Source organism: Saimiri boliviensis, chromosome 2, assembly GCF_048565385.1.
Source record: "Saimiri boliviensis isolate mSaiBol1 chromosome 2, mSaiBol1.pri, whole genome shotgun sequence".
In the NCBI taxonomy this organism is placed as follows: domain Eukaryota; kingdom Metazoa; phylum Chordata; class Mammalia; order Primates; family Cebidae; genus Saimiri; species Saimiri boliviensis.
Genome location: NC_133450.1, coordinates 204,305,690 through 204,327,368, shown reverse-complemented (window position 1 = coordinate 204,327,368; position 21,679 = coordinate 204,305,690). Strand labels below are relative to the sequence as shown.

General features: G+C 39.7%; 1 protein-coding gene across 6 annotated transcripts in view; it reads left to right on the top strand.

Annotated features, from left to right (window-relative positions):
• Positions 1-21,679, top strand: part of ECPAS (Ecm29 proteasome adaptor and scaffold) — a 128,295-nt gene that overhangs the window by 78,814 nt on the left and 27,802 nt on the right. For all 6 annotated transcript variants that reach the window (XM_039474887.2, XM_074395166.1, XM_039474884.2 and 3 more), the window contains 10 exons: positions 222-378; positions 1,134-1,306; positions 2,286-2,387; positions 12,820-12,943; positions 15,938-16,083; positions 16,498-16,552; positions 17,675-17,789; positions 18,748-18,816; positions 20,518-20,635; positions 20,903-21,070. In XM_039474887.2, the coding sequence (XP_039330821.1) occupies positions 222-378; positions 1,134-1,306; positions 2,286-2,387; positions 12,820-12,943; positions 15,938-16,083; positions 16,498-16,552; positions 17,675-17,789; positions 18,748-18,816; positions 20,518-20,635; positions 20,903-21,070 (1,227 nt within the window). The remainder of the gene's footprint in view (positions 1-221; positions 379-1,133; positions 1,307-2,285; positions 2,388-12,819; positions 12,944-15,937; positions 16,084-16,497; positions 16,553-17,674; positions 17,790-18,747; positions 18,817-20,517; positions 20,636-20,902; positions 21,071-21,679) is intronic.

Here is a 21,679-nt window from a genome sequence, read left to right as displayed (position 1 = left end):
CGAATCAAGATTCAGCTCCTCAAAATTCTGTTGGAAACTCAAGGTTTCTCTTGTTCGCTAAGCTTGATGTATTAGCATCTAGTGAAACCTCGAGTGTTTACTTTATTCCTTAGCCTTATGTTTTGTTGGAGAGATGATCCCAATAGACATAAAGATATTGCCGTGTATTCTTGCATATATGAGAGAGAGCCAGAGATATGTTATTGTTTTGTTAAATTCAGAGCCCAGAGATACAGCATGGATCCTTGCTTGCATTGGGATTCACGGTGGGAAGATACTTGGCTAAAAAGAAAATCAGAATGGCAGAGCAACAAGAGAGAAATGCTGACCTCCTCCCTGATCAAGAGGAACTCATTCAGAGTGCTACAGAAACAATAGGTAATTAATGTCTTTATGCTGACGTGGGTGTTGCAATTTTTGAATTATGTTAAATTTTAATATGGCATTTCAGTTTCTTTTTATAGTGTTGTACTTTAAAGACACAAGCTTTTTCACAAAAAACTTACTTGAAAAATTCTGTATTTTTAATAACAACGAAGGCTGAGTGTGGTGGCTCATGCCTGTAATCTCAGTACTTTGGGAGGCCAAGGTGGGAGGATCACTTGAGTTCAGGAGTTTGAGACCAGTCTAGGCAACATAGTTGAGACCTGGCCTCTACAAAAAATAAAATTAGCTGGCTATGGTAGCATGTTCCTGTAGTCTCAACTACTGTGGAGACTAACTAAGGTGGGAGGATCACTGGAGCCTGGGTGGTCGAGGCTGCAGTGAGCTGTGATCATGCCACTGTACTCCAGCTTGGGTAACAGAGCTAGACCCTGTCTCAAACAGAACAAAACAGAAAAAACCAAAGCATTCTTTTTTTTTTTCCTGTACGTTTTTTCCCTACATGTTTTTATAAACAGGGATGATCCTATTATGGGCAAAAATTTATATATTAAAAAAAAAAAACTACTGTACCCCTGTTGCCATGTTATCTTTCCACTGAGTAAATGTTAACAAATTGTCAACTAGAAGATATTGTAGACTTTGATTTTATTTTTCTGTCTCAAAAATAATCTTGAGTATGTCACTGGTTGCTTTGGGTCATAAGGATAATGGTATATGATTCTCTTTTTGGCTAAATGTGCCTATAGGCTCATTTTTGGACAGTACATCACCCCTCCTGGCAATTGCTGCCTGCACAGCCCTGGGTGAAATTGGCAGAAATGGTCCACTCCCAATCCCCAGTGAGGGATCTGGCTTTACCAAATTGCATCTTGTAGAAAGCTTACTAAATAGAATACCTTCCAGTAAAGAGACAAATAAGGTAAGTTTCTTTCTTACTTCTTCTCTTTCTGGAATTCTTTCTATTCATAAATGAGCAAAACCAAATTCTAATGAGAATAGTTGGCATTACAGCTGGAGGAAGGGTTTAATGTAAACATGGGTGATAAAGAAGCAAGCTTGAGTGTTTACTTTTGAGTTAGAGGTGATCTGTGTACAACCTTAGTGTGTGCATCTTTTGACCCAGTCATTCCAATTTAGGTCTTTATAAGTATTACGATTTGAGTGAAATATTAAATTCATTAGGAAATATCTTTTGTCATGCAGAAGGTGTGTAATAAGATGTTAAGTAGTTTTATGATTTTTGTCATTTTACACCAAATATAAATCCTAATCTAAAGCCAGTTTTGAGGTATAAGATTATTTAATGAGCAAAAATATCAGTTTACTGCTACAAGTTTAATTGATATAATCTTAATCTTGGTCTAGCTACTGTTTAAAACTTTCTGAGAAGATATACAGTATAGTTTTTATTAGCTGTTAACTAATCATTGCCAATCATTGTTAAGCACTTGTAATGTACCAAAGAGTGTGTTAAGTGCTTTGCATGTATTGACTGAATCTTTTAAAAGGTCTAGTGAAATAGGCACAGTTATCATCTCTATATGAGATAACATGAGGAAACAGAGTCACAGAGAGTGTGAGTAACTTGCTTAAGGTCACACCCCTGTATAGGCGAAATGGTTGAGATGTGATTTGGTCCTAGGTCTTCCTGGCCCAGAACCCACATTTTAAATTGTTATAGTTTGAAAGGTAATAAGTCCTTAGTGGACTCATATTTGTGTGTTTCTACCTTCAAAGACTTATATACATACTATTGTAAAATTTGATGCTTTTAGAAAAACTTACACGTTGGTATGTTAGATAGACTACCCTTCCTATCATCTCATTTTGGAAATACTGTACTGAGGTTAAGCTATTATATACTCTGTTTAAAAGAAAAAAATTTGGTGTTCTTCCAGATGAAAGAACGAGCAATCCAAACTCTGGGATATTTTCCTGTTGGGGATGGAGATTTTCCTCACCAGAAACTCCTCTTGCAAGGTCTGATGGATTCTGTGGAGGTATTTATATTGCTACCTGATTGTTAGTTATTCAAAGAAAAAGCAGTGTTTTTTTTTTTTTTAGGTACAGTTTTGCCTGCTATGAGATTTTTTTTACGCATTTATTCACTAAATACTTAAGTATTAGTTTTGCGCTCATCACTGTGCTAGGTATAGCATTGACTAAATCACCTATGAGGGAAAGATCTTTTCTTATAATTTTTGAGCAAAGCACAGTGCAGTGTGGTAGAAGGGAAAACATACTCACATACCCAGTCAGCCAGATGGGTGGAGAGAGAGCCATTAAAAAACAGTTGCTCTTGAGTGTTTCAGTTGTTTTCAAGTCTGATGATTTCGCTGCTCTCCTCTAGATGCCTAGTGTAGTAAAGAAGACCTACACGTAGGCAAATGCCAGCAGAGTGCACTAAGTGTCTCATGGCCTGATCTGGCCCCTGCTTTCCTTAGCCTTGATTCTTGACCTTCACTCACTTTCTGTATACCAGCCTCTTTGGCCACCTTGCACTGAGCCTTTGAAAGCCTTCTACTTCCTTCCCAGATTGTTGCTGAGTTCCTTGAAAAGCCTTCTCTGGCCCATTAAACTAGGGTCGATTCTTTAGTTATTTGTGCCACCATGTCTCTCATTCTTTTTCTTCACAGCATTTATCACAGTTTCTAATTGCCCCCTAGGCTACATGCAGACTCTGTTTTGCTGACTGCTGTAAAACAAGTGCCTAGCAGTGTGATTGGTAATAGCAGGACCTCAGTACATATTGACAGACTAAGGGACTGAATGAAGAGAGATTTGTATATAAGGCAGTAGAATCACAAAGGAAGGTGTAATTTTATCAGGAGGAGTTAGTGTACGTTTTTGGAGGTGAGGTTTCTGTTGGGCCTTGAAAGATGGGAGGGAGGAGAGAGAATTGAGGCCAAGGACTGAGGCACCCGAGTAAGAGAGCCAATATTAGTCTGGATTCTGAATTCAGTATTTTTAAGTGAATTTTTTTAGACAACCCCAATCTTCTGGGATGTCATTCACATTGTAACCACTTGGAGAGAAACTTATGATACCGGCTTTTTAAATTTTTTTTTTTTTTTTTAATTCCTGAGCAAGGTGGGTTTCTTCTAGGGTTTTTTTTTCCCCCCAGGAAAAAAAAACGGAGTTTTGCACTGTCTCCCAGCCTGGACTGAAGTGACACAATCTTGGCTCACTGCAGCCTCCACCTACCGGGTTCAAGTGATTCTCCTGCCTCAGCCTCCCATGTAGCTGGGATTACAGGTGCATTCCACCATGCCTGGCTGATTTTTGTATTTTTAGTAGAGACAGGGATTCACCACATTGACCAGGCTGGTCTTGAACTCCTGACCTCAGGTGATCCGCCCACCTTAGCCTTCGAAAGTGCTGGGATTACGGATGTGAGCCACTGTGCCTAGCCTGTTGTGTTTTTTTTTTCAAGGAGGGCTTGTCTGAATTCTTCACTTGCTTTTAATGCCATTATTTTAAGAGTTTAGAAATACATGAAAAACTAGAAATATGGAAATAAGGTAGAGAGATTAGATGATGAGAATAGTGAAAAACATGAAACAGAAGCAGAATATCTTCACAGTCAAGTAGGACACAGTGCTGAAGGTTTTTTGGTTTAACTTTTTATTTATTTTATTTTTACAACAGGATCTTACTCTGTCACCAAGGCTGGAGTATACTGCATCTCCTAGGCTCAAGGCACCCTCCTACGTCAGCATCCTAAGTAGCTGGGACCACAGGCATGCCCTACTATGCCTAGCTAATATTTTAATTTTTTATAGAGACAGTGTATTTCTGTGTTGCCCAGGGAGGTCTTGCACTCCTGGGCTTAAGTGATCTTCCCACCTAGGTCTCCCAAAATGCTGGGATTATTGGTATAAGCCACTGTACCTGGCCCATTTTTATTTATTTATTTATTTTTGAGACAATTTCACTCTTGTTACCCAGGCTGGAGTGCAATGGCGCAATCTCGGCTCACCTCAACCTCCGCCTCTTGGGTTCAGGCAATTCTCCTGCCTCAGCCTCCTGAGTAGCTGGGATTACAGGCACACATGCCACCATGCCCAGCTAATTTTTTGTATTTTTAGTAGAGATGGGGTTTCACTGTGTTGATCAGGATGGTCTCAATCTCTTGAGCTCGTGATCCACCCGCCTCGGCCTCCCAAAGTGCTGGGATTACAGGTGTGAGCCACTGTGCCCAGCCCTCATTTTTAATTTTTAAAAATTGATACATAATAGTTGTACATATTTATAGGATATATGTGATATTTTGATACAAGCATACAATGTATCATGATCCAATTAGGGTAATTGGGATATCCATCGTTTTAAATGTTTATCATTTCTTTGTGTTAGGAGAATTTCAAATTTTTTCTTCTAGTTATTTTGAAATATGCAGTAAATTCTTGTTAACTGTAGTCATTCTATTGTGCTGATGAACACTGAAACTTACTTCTTGTAACTGTATTTTTGTTTCCATTGGTCAAGCTCTCTTTTCTTCCTGGCCTCTGGTAACCACGATTTGTTCACTACCTCCGTGAGTTTGATTTCCTGACATATGAGTGAGAACACAGGATATTTGTTCTGTGCCTGGCTTATTTCACTAAATACAATGTCCTCCAGTTCCATCTACGTTGCTGTCAGCAATAGGGTTTCATTCTTTTTTATGGCTGAATAATACTCCATTGTGTTTATGTACCACTTTTTAAAAATCCATTCATCTGTTAATGAACACTTAAACTGATTTCTTATCTTGGATATTGTTAATAGGACTGCAGTAAACATTGGAGCACAAATATCTCTTCAGTATACAGATTTTCTTTGGGGTATGTACTTAGGATATATACTGGGATTGCTGGGTCATATGATAGTTCTAGTTTTAGTTTTTTGAGGAACCTTCATACTGTTTTCCCTGATGGCTATACTAATTTACATTCCTACCAACAGTGTATTAATGTTCCCTTTTCTTCACATTCTTACTGTCATCTGCTGTTTTCTGTCTTTTTGATAATAGCTATTCTAACTAGGGTGAGATGAGATCTCATTGTACTTTTTCATTGCATTTCCATCGTCAAACTTTTTCATATACCTGTTGGCATTTATTTATTTATTTATTTATTTGAGACGGAGTTTCGCTCTTGTTACCCAGGCTGGAGTGCAATGGCGCGATCTCGGCTCACCGCAACCTCTGCCTCCTGGGTTCAGGCAATTCTCCTGCCTCAGCCTCCTGAGTAGCTGGGATTACAGGCCCGAGCCACCATGCCCAGCTAATTTTTTGTATTTTTAGTAGAGACGGGGTTTCACCATGTCGACCAGGATAGTCTCGACCTCTCGACCTCGTGATCCACCCGCCTTGGCCTCCCAAAGTGCTGGGATTACAGGCTTGAGCCACCGCGCCCGGCCACCTGTTGGCATTTATATACCTTTTTTAGAGAAATAACTATATTCAGATCTTTTGTCCATTTTCAAATCAGATTGTGTATTTGCTGTTGAGTTGATTTCCTTATTTATTGTGGATTTTAATCCCTTGTCAGATGGGTAGTTTTTAGATATTTTTTTCTGTGCTATAGGTTGTCTCTTTACTCTGTTGGATGTTTCCTTTGCTGTGTATAAAGTTTTTCACTTGATATAATCCCATTTGTCAATTTTTGCTTTAGGTGTCTGTGCTTTTGTGATCCTACTTAAGAAATCCATGCCCAGACCAATAACTTGATGTATTTTTCCATATTTTTTTTATGGTAGTCTCATAATTCAGGTCTTAGATTTAAGTTCATTTTGGTTTGATATGGTGAGATAAAGGGGCCTAGTTTCATTTTTCTGCATGTGGATATCTAGTTTTCCTAGCACAATTTATTGAACAGACTGTTCCTTCCTCAATATATGTTCTTGATGCCTTTGTTGAAAATGAGTTGACTGTAAATGGGTAGATTTATTTTTGGGTTCTCTGTTCTGTTCCATTGATGTATGCGTCTGTTTTTATGCCAGTTCTACGCTGTTTTGCTTACCATAGCTTTGTAATATATTTTGAAATCAGGTAATGCAATGCCTCTCTGGCTTTATTCTTTTTGCTTAGTATTTTTTGCTCATGATTTAGGGTCTTTGTGGTTTTATACAAATTTTAAGATTGTTTTTTCTAGTTCTGTGATGAATGTCCTTGATATTTTGATAGGGATTATATTGAATCTGTAGATTGTTTTTGGTAGTATGGAAATTTTAATAATATTTCAATCCATGAACATGAGATATGTTTCTTTTTTGTGTGTTCTTTTAAGTTTTTTATCAGTGTTTTATGGTTTTCATTATAGAGATCTTGTATTTCTTCGGTTGTAATTTATCCCTAGGTATTTTTTTTTTTTTGGTAGCTATTATAAGCGGGGTTACTTTTTTGATTTCTTTTCAGATTATTTGCTGTTGGCATATTAGTCTGTCCTTGCACTGCTGTAACTGGGTAATTTATAAAGGAAAGGAGTTTAATTGACTTGCAGTTCTGCAGGCTGTTCAGGAAGCATGGCTTGGGGGGCCTCAGGAAACTTAAAATCTTGGCAGAAGGTGAAGAGGAAGCAAGCATGTCTTACATGGCATAGGAGCAGTGGAAAAAGAACAAAGGGGGAGATACTACATACTTTTAAACAACCAGATCTCGTGAGAACTCACTATCAGCAGAAGAGTAAGGGGAAAGTTCACCCCCATGAGCCAGTCACCTCCCACCGGGCCTGTCCTCCAACATTGGGGATTACAATTCAGTCATGGGATTTGAGCAGGGACACAAATCCAAACCATATCACATATAGAAATGCAACGGTTTGTATGTTTATTTTGTATCCTGTAACTTACTGAATTTATCAGTTCTAATAGTTTATTGTTTATCTTTTAAAGAACCTGATTTTTCATTTCATTGCTCTTCTGTATTTTTATTAGTCTCAATTTCATTTACTTCTGCTCTGAATTTTATTATTTCTTTCCTCTACTAATTTTGGGTTCGTTTTGTTCTGGCTCTTCTAGTTCTTTAAAGTGCATCACTGGGAAAGTCTTTCTCCTTTTCTGATGTAAACATTTATTGCTGTGAACTTCCCACTTATCACTGCTTTCGTTGTATTCTATACATTTTGGTATGTTGTGTTTTCATTTTCATTTATATCAATAAATTTTAAATTTTTCTTACTTGATTTTTTTCTTAGACCCATTGGTTGTTCAGGAACATGTTGTTTAATTTCCATGTATTTCTATAGTGTCCAAAATTCCTCTTGTTACTGATTTCTAGTTTTATTCCATTATGGTCAGAAAAGATACCTGATGGGATTTTGATTTTTTTTTTTTTTTTTTTTTAATTGCTTGAGACTTGCTTTGTGTCTAACATATGGTCTACCCTGGAAAATGTTTCATTTGCTGATAAGAAAGATACATATTCTATAGCAGTTGGATGAAAGGTTCTGTAAATGTCAGGCCCATTTTGTCTAGAGTGTAGTTTAATTTCAATTTGGGTGGCTTGATTGTCTGTCTGGATGACCTGTGCATTACTGAAAGTGAGGTGTTGAAGTCAGTCTTCAGCTATTTATTTCCCTTTCCCTTTCCCTTTCTTTCCCTCTTCCTTTCCCCTTCCCTTTCTCTTTCCTTCTGCACATTGAATATGTTATTCCAATCCCTTCTGGCCTGTAAGGTTTCTGCTGACAAATCTGCCACCAGGCATTTCAGCGTTCCTTTATATCTTATTTGCTTCTTTTCTCTTGCTGCTTTTAGCATCCTCTCTTCATCCTTGACCTTTGTGAATTTATTATATGTCTTGGGGTAGTCTTATTTGGATTGAATCTTCTTGGTGTTTTTTGAACTTCTTTTACCCGAGTGTTCATCTTTTTCTAGGTTCTGAAAGTTCTCTGTTATTTCTTTGAATAAACTTTCTACCCGTTTCTTTTTTTTACTTCCTCTTTAAGGCAAATAACTCTTAGCCCTTTGAAGCTGTTTTCCAGATCTTCTAAGTATATCTCATTCTGTATTTTTCTCCTCTGACTGTGTGTTTTCAAATAACCTGTCTTACAGCTCACTAATTATTCTTCTGCTTGATCAGTTCTGTTCTTGAGACACACTGAAGCATTTGTCAGTCGTCTATTATATTTTTCAGCAGTAAGATTTGTTTGATTATTTTTCCCCCATTTTAGTCTCTTTACTAAATTTCTCTCATAAGTTTCTGAATTCTTTCTCCATGCTTTCTTGAAGTTGTTGGGCTTTCTTAAAACAGCTATTTTGGGTTGGGCACAATGGCTCATGCCTGTAATCCCAGCACTTTGGGAGGCCAAGGCAGGCGGATCACGAGGTCAAGAGATTGAGACCATCCTGGCCAACATGGTGAAACCCCATCTCTACTAAAAATACAAAAATTAGTGGGTGTGGTGGCACAGGCCTGTAATTGCAGCTACTTGGGAGGCTGAAGCAGGAGAATTGCTTGAACCTGGGAGGCGGAGGTTGCAGTGAGCTGAGATTGCTTCACTGCACTCCAGCCTGGTGACAGAGCAAGACTCTGTCTCAAAAAACAAATGAACAGACAAACAAAACAGCTATTTTGAATTCTCTGAGAGGTCACATAGCTACACCACTCCAGGATTGGTCACTGGTACCTTATTTAGTCTGGTTAGCACAAATGTTTTTCAAACATTTTTTCTCAGATGTCCTTGCTGCTTGTGAACAATCATCAGTGTTTGGGCATTGAAGAGTTAAATATTTATTTCAGTCTTCACAGTCTGGTCTTGTTTGCACCTGTCCTTCAGAGGGCCTTCCTAGAATTCAAATATGACTCAGTGTTGAGTTCCCTAAGCCTGTGGTCACTGCAGTTGTTTCAGCACTAGAGGGCACCCTAAGCCCAGTTGTGCCACCACTCTTACAGACACCTCGATACCCAGCATTGATGGACTTGGGTATCTAGGTGTCTGTAAGACATCTAACATTCTCTGGGTTCCTAGGCAAAGTTTCTTGCTCTCTTCCTTCTCTTTCCCCCAGGTAGAGGGAGTGTCTCCACAATGAACTGCCTGAAGTTAGAGGAAGGGTAATGTGGGCACTCGTGTGGCCACAGCAGCTTAGCACCATGCTGGGTTACACCCAAAGCCCATGACCTCCCAGACCAGTACAGCACCAGAGCTCACCCAAGGCCTATGGAAGGCGTCCCCAAACTACGGCCCACGGGCCACATGCGACCCCCTGAGGCCATTTATCCGGCCCCCCGCCGCACTTCAGGAAGGGGCACCTCTTTCATTGGTGGTCAGTGAGAGGAGCACAGTATGTGGCGGCCCTCCAACGGTCTGAGGGACAGTGAACTGGCCCCCTGTGTAAAAAGTTTGGGGATGCCTGGCCTGTGGCCACCTGACTGCTGCTGATGCTTTCTCAAAGTTGAGACCGCTTTAGTCAGCAGGTGTTGGAGCCACCCAGGACTTGGGACTTAAGTTGTTTCTGGCACACCAGCAGATTCCCTTCTCACCCAGGCTGGGTCTAGAAGTGCTCTTCTACAGCAGCATCCTGGAAGTGGGGCTTTTGGACTCTGCCTGGTGCCTTGCATTATTGTGGCTGCACTGGTGCCTGGTTGTGAGATAAAGTCTCCTATACTCTTGGTTTTCCTACCCGCAGGCGTGGCCTAGCTGCTGGTGAAATTTATTTGGGGGCTGAGGTCACTTTAGTCAACTGACTTGGGTTCCTCTCACTGAAAAAGCTGATTACCCTCTGGCCCAGGCTTGGTCTAAATGCTCCCTCCTTGGGCATTGGCAGAATGCCGCCTGGTGCTGTGTTCTACTGTGACAGGGTGGCACCGAGTTGCAGTGTGAAGTATCGCACTCACTTTGCTCTCCTTCAGCCAAGCATACAAGTTCTCTTTCCAAGCTGTGCTGCCTGGGATTGGGAGGGGGTGGTATAGGCAGTGTATTCTTCCCACCCTATTCAGTGAGTCTCTACTTGTTATTATGCTGAAGCCGGGTACTGTGATCTCTCACCTGATTATTTTAGTTTTTATGAAGGTGCTTTTTTCGTGGATAGTTTAGTTTGACGTTCCTGCATTAGATAGGGAGGGAATGCGGTTCTGTTGGGCTTTTTTTTTTTTTTTCAGTTTTAAGTTTTTGTAGGTACATGTTGGATGTTTATATTTATGGGGTACATGAGATGTTTTGATACAGGCGTGTAGTGCTTAATAATCACATCATGGAGAATAGGGTATCCATGCCCTCAAGCATTTATCTTTTGAGTTGCAAACAATCCTATTGTATTCTTTTAAAATGTATACTTAAATTATTATTGACTATAGCCACAGTAGTTGCTACCAAAGAGTATTAGGTCTCATTCATTTTTTTTTGTTTGTTTTTTTTATTTGAGACAGAGTCTCGCTCTGTTGCTCAGGCTGGAGAACAGTGGTGCATTCTCAGCTCACTGCAACCTCTGCCTCCTGGGTTCAAGCAATTCTCCTGTCTCAGCCTTCTGAACAGCTGCGATTACAAGTGCACACCAGCATGCCTGGCTAATTTTTGTATTTTTAGTAGAGACGGGATTTCACCATGTTGGCCAGACTGGTCTTAAACTCCTGACCTCAGGTGATCCACCCACCTTGGCCTCCCAAAGTGTTGGGATTATAGGCATGAGCCACCATGCCTGGCCTGAATTCTTTCTTTCTATTTTTTTGTACTTGTTAACCATTTTCACCTCCCCCTCCCTGTTCATCTGCTTTGCCCTGCCTCCTGCTCCCTCTTGTAACTTTCTTTTTGTTTTTAGATGGAGTTTTGCTCTTATTGTCCAGGCTGTAGTGTAAATGGCATGATCTTGGCTCACTGCAACCTCCCCCTCCTGGGTTCAAGCGATTCTCTTGCCTCAGCCTCCCAAGTAGCTGGGATTACGGGCATGTGCCACCATACCCAGCTAATTTTGTATTTTTAGTAGAGACAAGGTTTCTCCATGTTGGTCAGGCTGATCTCAAATTCCTAACCTCAGGTGATCCACTGGTCTCAGCCTCCCAAAGTGCTGAGATTACAGGTATGAGCCACCATGCCCGGCCCCTCTTGTAACTTTTTATTATGGGAAATTTTATACATATTCAAAAATAGACTGATAATAATGTAATGATTCCCATGTGTCTGTTCTTATTTTCTCTATTGAATCCCTTTATTTCTGGAATATTTACAGCGAAGTCCAGATATTCATAAATGTATTATTCATAAATATAGTTATGGAGTTTTGTTTTTGTTTTTAATGGCAAGTGTATTGTTATTAACTATGGGAAACATGCAAAAACAGGTACATAAAATGAACCTTAATAAGGATTATGTTGAAATACCTTTTTTTAGTTCAAAGTTGCCAAGAGAGGCTTTTAACCAGGGAAGTTGTAGGACTAAAGCCTTTAAATCCTTTTTCCTCAGTCTAGGAAGCATGTTGCATTAGCACTTGATGCCTCATCACAAATAGAGCGTTTATTGATGAGCATAGGAAAGTCTCAGCTGTTGTCTTAATGCTTGGAAGAGTCAGTGTTTTCATAGCCCTCGCATGCTCTCTCTTCATTCCCTTATTTCTTCTCTTCCTCCTAATTTCTTCTGGTTTACAGTAAAAAGTGGAAAATGCAGGTCTAGGTAGTTACATGTTGGGTCAGTGACTCCTACTTGTGAAGCATGTCAACATTTCCTAATCAAATTCTAAAATACTTGCGTGTGTACTATATAGAATTTTCAAATGTTTGGCTTTTGAAGCACTTTCAAACTTACAGTGAAGCTGTAAGAATAGTGTAAAGAACTCATGTGTGCCCTTTATCCAGATTTTCCAAATTTTCACATTTTACATTTGCTTTGTTCTCTTCTGAGCCATTTATGAGCCATTTAAAAGTAACATCAAGATATCATATAATTTAAGAGTACAAAGAGTTAAATAGATGTTAAGTAAATGTTAATAAAATGTAATGGCTACTATTGTGAAGTAACCACAATCAGGTATACTATCTAGTAGTTTTATGTACATTAACCTCATTTAATTATTAAAGCTTAATACTGTGGATGATGATATGCTTCTCTTAGAAATGAAGTTTTTGAGGCTCATGGAAGTTTAAATAAGGGTATATAGCTGGTGAGAGACAGCTAGAATTTATACTGAGACGTATATAAGGCTTCAAAGTTGGTGGGATTCCCTGTCTTCCTTAGGTGAACCATATTACGCTTCCAGACTTCGTAAATCACTGCTTAGTGGTTCGCTACTGAGGTGAGGAAGGCAGCAAAGACTTTGAAAAATATCTTCAAGGCATTCTTAAGTCCTTGCTCCTTTATCCTCCCCTGCCTTTGAGCCATTGAATTAGCTGAAAGCAAACTAGGACAAAACAGAGAAAACAAAACATGCTCAGAAACATACTTTTAAGCAGCTGTTCTGTAGAAATGGATGTTTTGGGGAAATGTGTTTTCTCATTCATGGCTTTTACTTCCTTCATTGCAGGCCAAGCAGATAGAACTTCAGTTCACTATCGGCGAAGCCATTACCAGCGCGGCAATAGGAACTAGTTCTGTGGCTGCCCGAGATGCCTGGCTAGTGACTGAAGAGGAATATACTCCTCCTGCTGGTACCAAATATTCAGCTAATTAATTTATAATTATCAAGTAACCTTTTTGTTCTCTTTATCACATTTGAGGGAAAAAAATCATACATTCCATATTCTTTTTCAAATACTTATATTTGTTTACCAATTTCATTCAGTCAAGAAAAATAGTTGATAGAAGAAGACAGCATGAGGCTAGGCACAGTGGCTGACACCTGTAATCCTAGCACTTTAGGAGGCCAAGGAGGGTGATCACATGAGGTCAGGAGTTCCAGACCAGCCTGGCCAACATGGTGAAACCCCATCTCTACTAAAAGTATAAAAATTAGCCTGGTGTGGTGGCACAAGTCTGTAATCCTAGCTATTCTGGGGGCTAAGGCATGAGAATCGCTTGAACCTGGAAAGCGGAGGTTGCAGTGAGCTGAGATCGTGTCACTGCACTCTAGCCTGGGTGATAAAGGGAGACTGTCTCAAAAAAAAAAAAAGCAGACAGCATGAAATTAGTAACTTTTTTCCCTTTGGCAAGCAAGCCGGAGAGTTAGCTCTGGATTACCTTGAAGCTTGTGCTCTTTTCATGAGGATTTCAGTGTTTAGCCAGTTTCAGAATTCAAGGTATAGGTGTTTCCAGATGAGGTGTCCTCTAATCCTTCATTACATAATGAAGCCTCAGTGCCTTCTGCTAGTGTTCCAGGTACACTGGCTTTTAGTGACAGCATAGTTGAGGGAACATGTGGTTTCTGACTTTATGTTATATATATCATGAATTCAAATGTGTTATGGTTTAATTTGAATTTGGAATTGAAAATATATTTTAGTATTTGAGCTAGAATTAAAAAAAATTTTAAACAGAAGGAAAAGTCACCAAATTCTTATATTTTATCTTCTCAAGGAAATTAAATGACAATATTCTCATGGTAACAATTTGATTGTGGATTGTGTTCCATCATGAGTAATACATTAATTTAGTTATTGCACTTAGTGTTATAGTTAACATTTAACTCCACGGTAATGTATTCACCTGTTATTTCATTAGCCACCATAAAGAGGTTTAAAGGAAATAGAAAAACACGCTTTTGCTTGCACTGTAATGAGAATTGTGGATTGACGGAAGCTGAATCAGAGTCAGTTTTTTGAGGTTTTTCTGAAGCAAGGCAAGGAGAAGTTTGTATAGAAGGATGAAGATAAGGGAGGGAAGTGACATTGTTAACAAGCTTAGACAGCCATACCTGAAGTGGGAATTTTCAGGTTGCATGTGAGAGGCGATAACAGAGACTTGACAGCAGGGAGGGGTCACACTGAGGAGAGGGTTTGCTGTGAGAGGCATGTTTCTGACACCATGGTTTTTTGTTGTTGTTGTTGTTGGTTTGTTTTTGAGATGGAATCTCACCTTGTTGCCCAGGCTGGAGTGGCTACTGCAACCTCCACCTCCCGGGTTCAAGTGATTCTCCTGCTTCAGCCTCCCAAGTAGTTGGTATTACAGGAGTCTGCCACCACGCCTGGCTAATTTTTCATATTTTTAGTAGAGATGGTGTTTCGCTATGTTGGCCAGCCTGGTCTTGAACTCCTGACCTCAGGTGATCCACCTGCCTCAGCCTCCCAAAGTGCTGAGATTACAAGCACGAACGAGCCACTGTGCCCAGCCACTCCATGGGTTATTACATTGCAACTTAAGCAAATAAAGGTCAGTAGAAAGGTATCTGCCAGTCTTCATACTCTGAACTCTTGTATTGCTTCAGACTCTTCTTGGAAGATTGCATTCTGCCTGGCTTTTTACTCATCCAAAGGAATCTCAAATTGTCCATTAAATGTCAAAATTCTATTTTTGTCTGTTTCGGGAAAGGAAAACATAACATATTGTGGAGAGGGGGTGATGATGAATCTTTGATGTGAATTTTGATCATGCATGTTCTATGTCATTCTCATCTGCGTGCTACTCAGCCTTTGGATATTGTTGGTTACAGTGTACCAGTCTTGCTGTGAATAGAATGAACAGCATTTGAGAAACCAGTTAGGGCTCAGGTCTTAGCCATCTTAGCATCTCTACATATTATCCTGGGCATGTTGTGGGACTTGAGTAAGGACTTGTTGGTTTGGTAATTGTATTTGACCAGATAGCAGAACTACTGGCAGCTAGAGTTGTGGTTACGGGTATTAAAAGAAGGGATTCTGACTCCGAGAACTAGAGTAGGGTGATCAGTGAGGAGCTATGAAGAGATGAGGGGTGGAGGGGAATTGAACATGGCATGTACTGCCAATTGATTAACTAAGGTGAAAATTGAGAATCATTGGACTTAGCAACAGGAAAGTCATTCGTGATTACTGTTAAGAATATCCATGGAGAAGAGAAGGCAAAAGGCTTATTTGGAGTGGGCTCAAGAAAAGAGAAGGGCAGTTTGAACATGAGTTTAGACAACTATTTTGAAGGGTTTTAATGTAAAACTATGCTGGTTACTGGAGGAGTGAGATTTTTGCCCCACAGAGGACATTTGGTAATGTCTAGACACGGGATGGTGGGTGCTCCTGGTCTCTAGTTGGTGAAGGCAGAGGATGCTGCCAGACATTTTGCAGTGTGTAGCATAGCTCTCTACAATAAAGAATTATCCAGCCAAAATGTCAGTAGTGTTGAGGTTCAGAAACCCTGGAGTAATAAAGGAGAAAAACAGTATAGTAGCAGGAGGAGGAAAATAAGTGCAAAAGATATTTGTTAGTTTTTAGATGGAAGTTGAGAAAGATCTAGGAAACAAAGAAAAATTGCTGACACTGAGAGGGTGGGGATACTTTTTCATTCTGGGGAACTAAAAAGTTGCTTGAGTACCTTTGAAATGTAATTTTGTTTACACTAGGTTCTAGAGTGAATAATTATTGATTCCTTCAGCAACTTTAAACACCTTAGTCATTTGGACTTCAGTATGTTACAGGATTGTTATGTTGAGTAAATGTTGATTTAAATTTAATTTTTTTCAGGAAACTATGTTGAATTATTTTAATTCTTTATTATTTTTCTTTGTTTTTCCCCAGGAGCCAAAGTGAATGATGTGGTTCCATGGGTATTGGATGTGATTTTAAATAAACATATCATCAGCCCCAACCCACATGTGAGGCAGGCAGCCTGTATCTGGCTCCTTTCCCTTGTGAGGAAGCTAAATACCCACAAAGAAGTGAAGGTGAGCCATGCTGTATGTGGTCAGCCCTTTTGGAAACCACAGTATTATAAGTAGCAAGGAAAGCATATGAGGGTGAAGACCATTAACCAATAGTAAATATTTTGAAATACATTGTACATGAAGGAATGAATGGTATGTATAGACTGGAAGATGATTCTAAACTTGAAGGTATAAAGTCAGAAGTGCTTGAGATGGGGAGTCTCAGTTGGACCAATGGTCAGCTTGCATGTGTTAGACTACCTGTAAGTGGTGCAGCTCCAGGTGATTTGGGCCACCTGTAAAGATGAGAACAAAACAGCAATTGTAACTGGCTTGGATAATAAGACTACAAATTTTGTACATGGTGAGAGCAACCCTCTTATTCTCTCAAAGAGGTAGAGTTTCAGTGTTGTAATGCCTTTTTTCTTCTTTCAGTCTCATCTTAAAGAAATTCAAAGTGCATTTGTTTCAGTTCTATCAGAAAATGATGGTAGGTTGTTGGTAAATATTTGATTTTTAAACTTATTTGAACTTGTATTTTAAATGTTGAAAAACCTGGATTAATGAATGTAAAAGAAAACTTTTTTGAACTATGTGATTAAAACAAATGATCAAACCTTATTTATTAGTAGTAAGGGTAAGCATTATGTTAATGGCTTAATAACCAAAATTTCTAGTTACGAGACAGAAACTTAGGTTCTTATTTATTTATGTATTTATACATTAGAACATGTTCCTTAGTCTGCATTTAAAAATGGAGCTTGAGGCCTTCTTTAACATTAGTGTCTCTCCTAATAGCTTTTTTGTACTTCTGGTTACTTTTCCTCTCCGATTTAAGCTAGGAGAGAGTGAATGTATATGTGTTAAACATTTCACTAGTAGCTTTGTTTTATAACTTGATTTAAACATATGGTCTTGCGTTGACTTTTAAGTTGGGTGTGAGTGTATTGAAATCCTGTGAGGCTGTTTTATCTCTGATGTGTATGACTTTACAGTCTGCGGATAATCTGTCACTGTCCAGTGACACTGTATATAGGTCCATCAGTATTGTCTAGGTTTGTAAACTGAATCTTTTTTTTTTTTTTTTGAAACGGAGTTTCGCTCTTGTTACCCAGGCTGGAGTGCAATGGCGCAATCTCGGCTCACTGCAGCCTCTGCCTCCTGGGTTCAGGCAATTCTCCTGTCTCAGCCTCCTGAGTAGCTGGGACTACAGGCACGCACCACCATGCCCAGCTAATTTTTTGTATTTTTAGTAGAGACGGGGTTTCACCATGTTGACCAGGATGGTCTTGATCTCTCAACCTCGTGATCCACCCGCCTCGGCCTCCCAAAGTGCTGGGATTACAGGCTTGAGCCACCGCACCTGGCCTAAACTGGATCTTCTGTGAATATGGTTCTCATTAATAGTAACTGGTATGGTGCCATGTCCACTGAAATGATTTAGTAGTAATATATTTTTTTTAAATAAAATAGGCAGATTGATTCTGTTTTTGTATCTTTACTTTGATAACATTTTGGGTCCATGTCAACATAACTTTTTAAAAATTTTGATTTCATAGCAAATAGACAATTTTTTTTTAAAGTAATACAATCTTGTCTGCTTTTCTTGTAGAACTTAGCCAAGATGTTGCATCAAAAGGCCTTGGGTTGGTTTATGAACTAGGTAATGAACAAGATCAACAGGAATTGGTTTCTACACTTGTAGAAACACTTATGACGGGCAAAAGGTATGGTGAACTTGAAAATTTTAGATTCAAACCCATAGAGCAAGTCTATACACATAGAACATACAAGAGAAGGAAAATTCAGCTTTCCATTTTTGCGTTTATGAAGGCTTTTCTAAATTGCAAGTCCTTAGTTATTGTGCTGTGAATAGCACGGTTATTCCAGTGTATACTGTTAACTTGAGGAACATGTCACTAGGTCAAGCTTTGAAAGTTTAATGGTCTCAGATAATTAATGTATTGGATTAGAAAAATGCCATAATTACTGTTGGCTAAATCGAAGTTAAGATGCAGAGACGAGGCCGGGCACGGTGGCTCAAGCCTGTAATCCCAGCAGTTTGGGAGGCCGAGGCAGGTATATCACGAGGTCGAGAGATCGAGACCATCCTGGTCAACATGGTGAAACCCTGTCTCTACTAAAAATACTAAAAATTAGCTGGGCATGGTGGCGCGTGCCTGTAATCCCAGCTACTCAGGAGGCTGAGGCAGGAGAATTGCCTGAACCCAGGAGGCGGAGGTTGCGGTGAGCCGAGATCGCGCCATTGCACTCCAGCCTGGGTAACAAGAGCGAAACTCCATCAAAAAAAAAAAAAAAAAAGATGCAGAGACGAAGCTTGCATATCATTCATAGTCTAATCTGTGAAGAGTTTGAGGGGAAATCATCCGTATATGGGGTTGCTGCTTTATGTTGCCTGCCTTGTAGGAAGGATAGTTTTTCATGTTGTCACCTCATTTAGTTCAGTGCACATTATGTGGAATGTCTTTTTCATCTGTTCATTTGTTCATTCTGGATTCATTTTACAAAATTTGCAGCCTGATGGAAAGGACTTTTATATCTTGTACACAGTAAATGCTTGATAGGAAGTTCAGTTTTATCGCTTTGTTAATAAATTGTATTGGCTAATTGAATGTTGGTATGAAAAGCTTTAAGCTTATTGAAATTCTTCTTGTTTTGATTTAGAGTTAAACATGAAGTTTCTGGAGAGACAGTGGTATTCCAAGGGGGAGCTCTTGGCAAAACACCAGATGGGTAAGTATGCTAAATCCATCAATCAGTTATGGTAATAAACATCTTTAAATATGTATATGTATATATATATATATATGCATTTATTAGTCTGGTAAATAGAGCAGTCATGAAGTTGATTTCTGCCCTCTTAGGAAATGTTATCTATTGGTGGAAGAAGAAAACTTATATGGAAAAAAAGGCTCATGTCTTAAATTGAGTGTCGTGGGAAATAAACTGAGATGGAGATTTCTAGGTTGGAAATGTATTGGGTAGTGCCCAGGGGATCACTTTGGGGTGATGAGGAAGCAGGACAGGGCCTATGGCTGGGGGAGGAGCTGAACTGTTGCCATTGCTTCGGTGGATACCGACCTCTGGAGGAGCTCTGAGCTAGCATGGAGCGGCCTCTTGGAGTTGTTCTGCTTTGAGGCATGGAGCCTGGCCCTTTGTGTCCCCTCAGTGACCAGCCATTGGTGGTGGACTGCTGCTTGGGAGCCCATGATGTTGGGCCCTAAGGGCATTTCTGGGAGACTGACTAGGCCAAGAACTGTCAGCTCTCAGGCAGCTGAGTCCTGGGGGACACCTGGAAGCATAGCCAGGTGCACCCACTGCCCCTAGTTTTTGGGTGAGTGTAATTCTTTATCTTAGATGCCACTACTTTAGCATTTAAAATAAATTGCTTGAAGCCGGGCGCGGTGGCTCAAGCCTGTAATCCCAGCACTTTGGGAGGCCGAGGCGGGTGGATCACGAGGTCATGAGATCGAGACCATCCTGGTCAACATGGTGAAACCCCGTCTCTACTAAAAATACAAAAAATTATCTGGGCATGGTGGCGCGTGCCTGTAATCCCAGCTACTCAGGAGGCTGAGGCAGGAGAATTGCCTGAACCCAGGAGGTGGAGGTTGTGGTGAGCCGAGATCGCGCCATTGCACTCCAGCCTGGGTAACAAGAGCGAAAACTCCGTCTCCAAAAAAAATAAAATAAAATAAAATAAAAAAATAAATTGCTTGAGCTTGACCTCCTTTATTTTACCATGCTTTATTTCTGTGGATCGTTAGGCAAACCTTTGCTGGTTGCAGGGCCTTGCTGTGGTGTCACACATAGCCTGCTTCAGTGTTGTCCGCAACAGGAGAAAGCTACAGTGTGTTCTGTCCTTGACTTTCCCCCACAGTGCACTGCTACCACGTCAAAAGTCGTTTTCATTCTACTTGTTCTCCTTGTAGACTCCTTCTGAGTTTTTAAAAAAGTGCTTACATTTTACGAAATAACATAAAACGGTTAGATATTTAAGCCGATTTTATTTGTTCAGAGGAACGTTAATAAAACTCAAGTTGGATTAGGGTGGTCTAGTTTAGAAAAGACAGGGAAGACAGATACTGTCTTCGAATGACTTTCTTATGATTATTTGAAATTATGTGTAACGTAATGAAGAATTACTGAGTTGCATCCCCAGGTGGTGAGGTCACCACTTCCGTGGACTTACATGTGCATTTAGGTCATTTATCAGCAGCGATGTAGATGGGCTTAGGAATTGCTGTTAGTTGAATTAGCTGACTTTTTATATTCTTCCCAACCTGGCTTTCTGTGTCCATGGTGTTAAGATAACTCAGTATTAGAAATTGAGTGAAAATTTGATTTTAATATGTCCTAGTAATACTGATGTAATTTTTTAGGCTGGAGAGAGAGAAGTATATTACTGCCTACCTCTTTTTCTTTGTTTCCAAGTCAGGGCCTTTCTACTTACAAGGAACTTTGTTCTCTGGCAAGTGATCTTAGCCAGCCAGATCTGGTGTATAAATTTATGAATTTAGCTAACCATCATGCAATGTGGAACTCTAGGAAGGTAAGTTGCTATCACTGGACAATTATTTTTTATTTCCCTGCAAATCAAACATGCTACATTGACAGACAGTGACAAATGATATACAGTGCATTTTGTGAAAGTATGTGCTTGATGAGAAAGCTGAACCCCACAAAGCTACTATTGATTGGAAAGCCCAATAAATCTGCCTGTATTTAGGCATAAGTTTAGGAGGGAGAATTTTTTGCTCTGTTAATATTTTACTGTAATGGGTGCATTTGAGTCACTTCATCCTATTATTATTTTTAGGGTGCTGCTTTTGGTTTTAATGTAATTGCTACCAGAGCTGGAGAGCAGTTGGCTCCTTTTCTGCCTCAGCTAGTTCCTCGACTTTATCGTTACCAGTTTGATCCCAATCTTGGCATTCGACAGGCCATGACAAGTATTTGGAATGCGTTGGTCACTGACAAATCCGTGGTAAGTATCTGTGGACCCTTACGTGTTAGGAAAACAGGTCAAGCATAGGATTTAAACCCAGTGCCCATCTTACTTTCTACTATTTTTATAGTTACTTGTTCAAACCAATAAATTGTCTTTCATTCCATGTTTCTTCCTTCTTTCAAGGCATCAATGACATATATGGCAACATTTATTGAAATCTCCAAAATGGAAACAATATAATTGTCCGCGGGGCAGATGGTTAAGGAAATGATTATATATTCACACAAATGGAATAGTAAATGTGGATAGAGACTATTGATGCAATGGAGAATGGGTCATAATCCCACCTCCAGTGAATTCAGTTAGCTGGGGAGACAGCCAGGGAAGCAGGCAATTGCCATATTGTTTTCTCTCTTGGTGTCCTATCATCTGGCTGGTCAGAATGTTCCATTTAGACACTAAGATTTCTCAGGGCCTATTTCTGAGTATCTTTTGCTCTCTGAGGTTTCTCTATATCAGTCAGTTCCAAGGCATATAAATGTCATCTTTATTGTGAAAGTTCCCAGTCTTACACTTTTGGTCCAGATGTCACATGCACTCTAGATTTGTGTACGTAACTGTCTACTTGAAATTTTCACTTCAGTG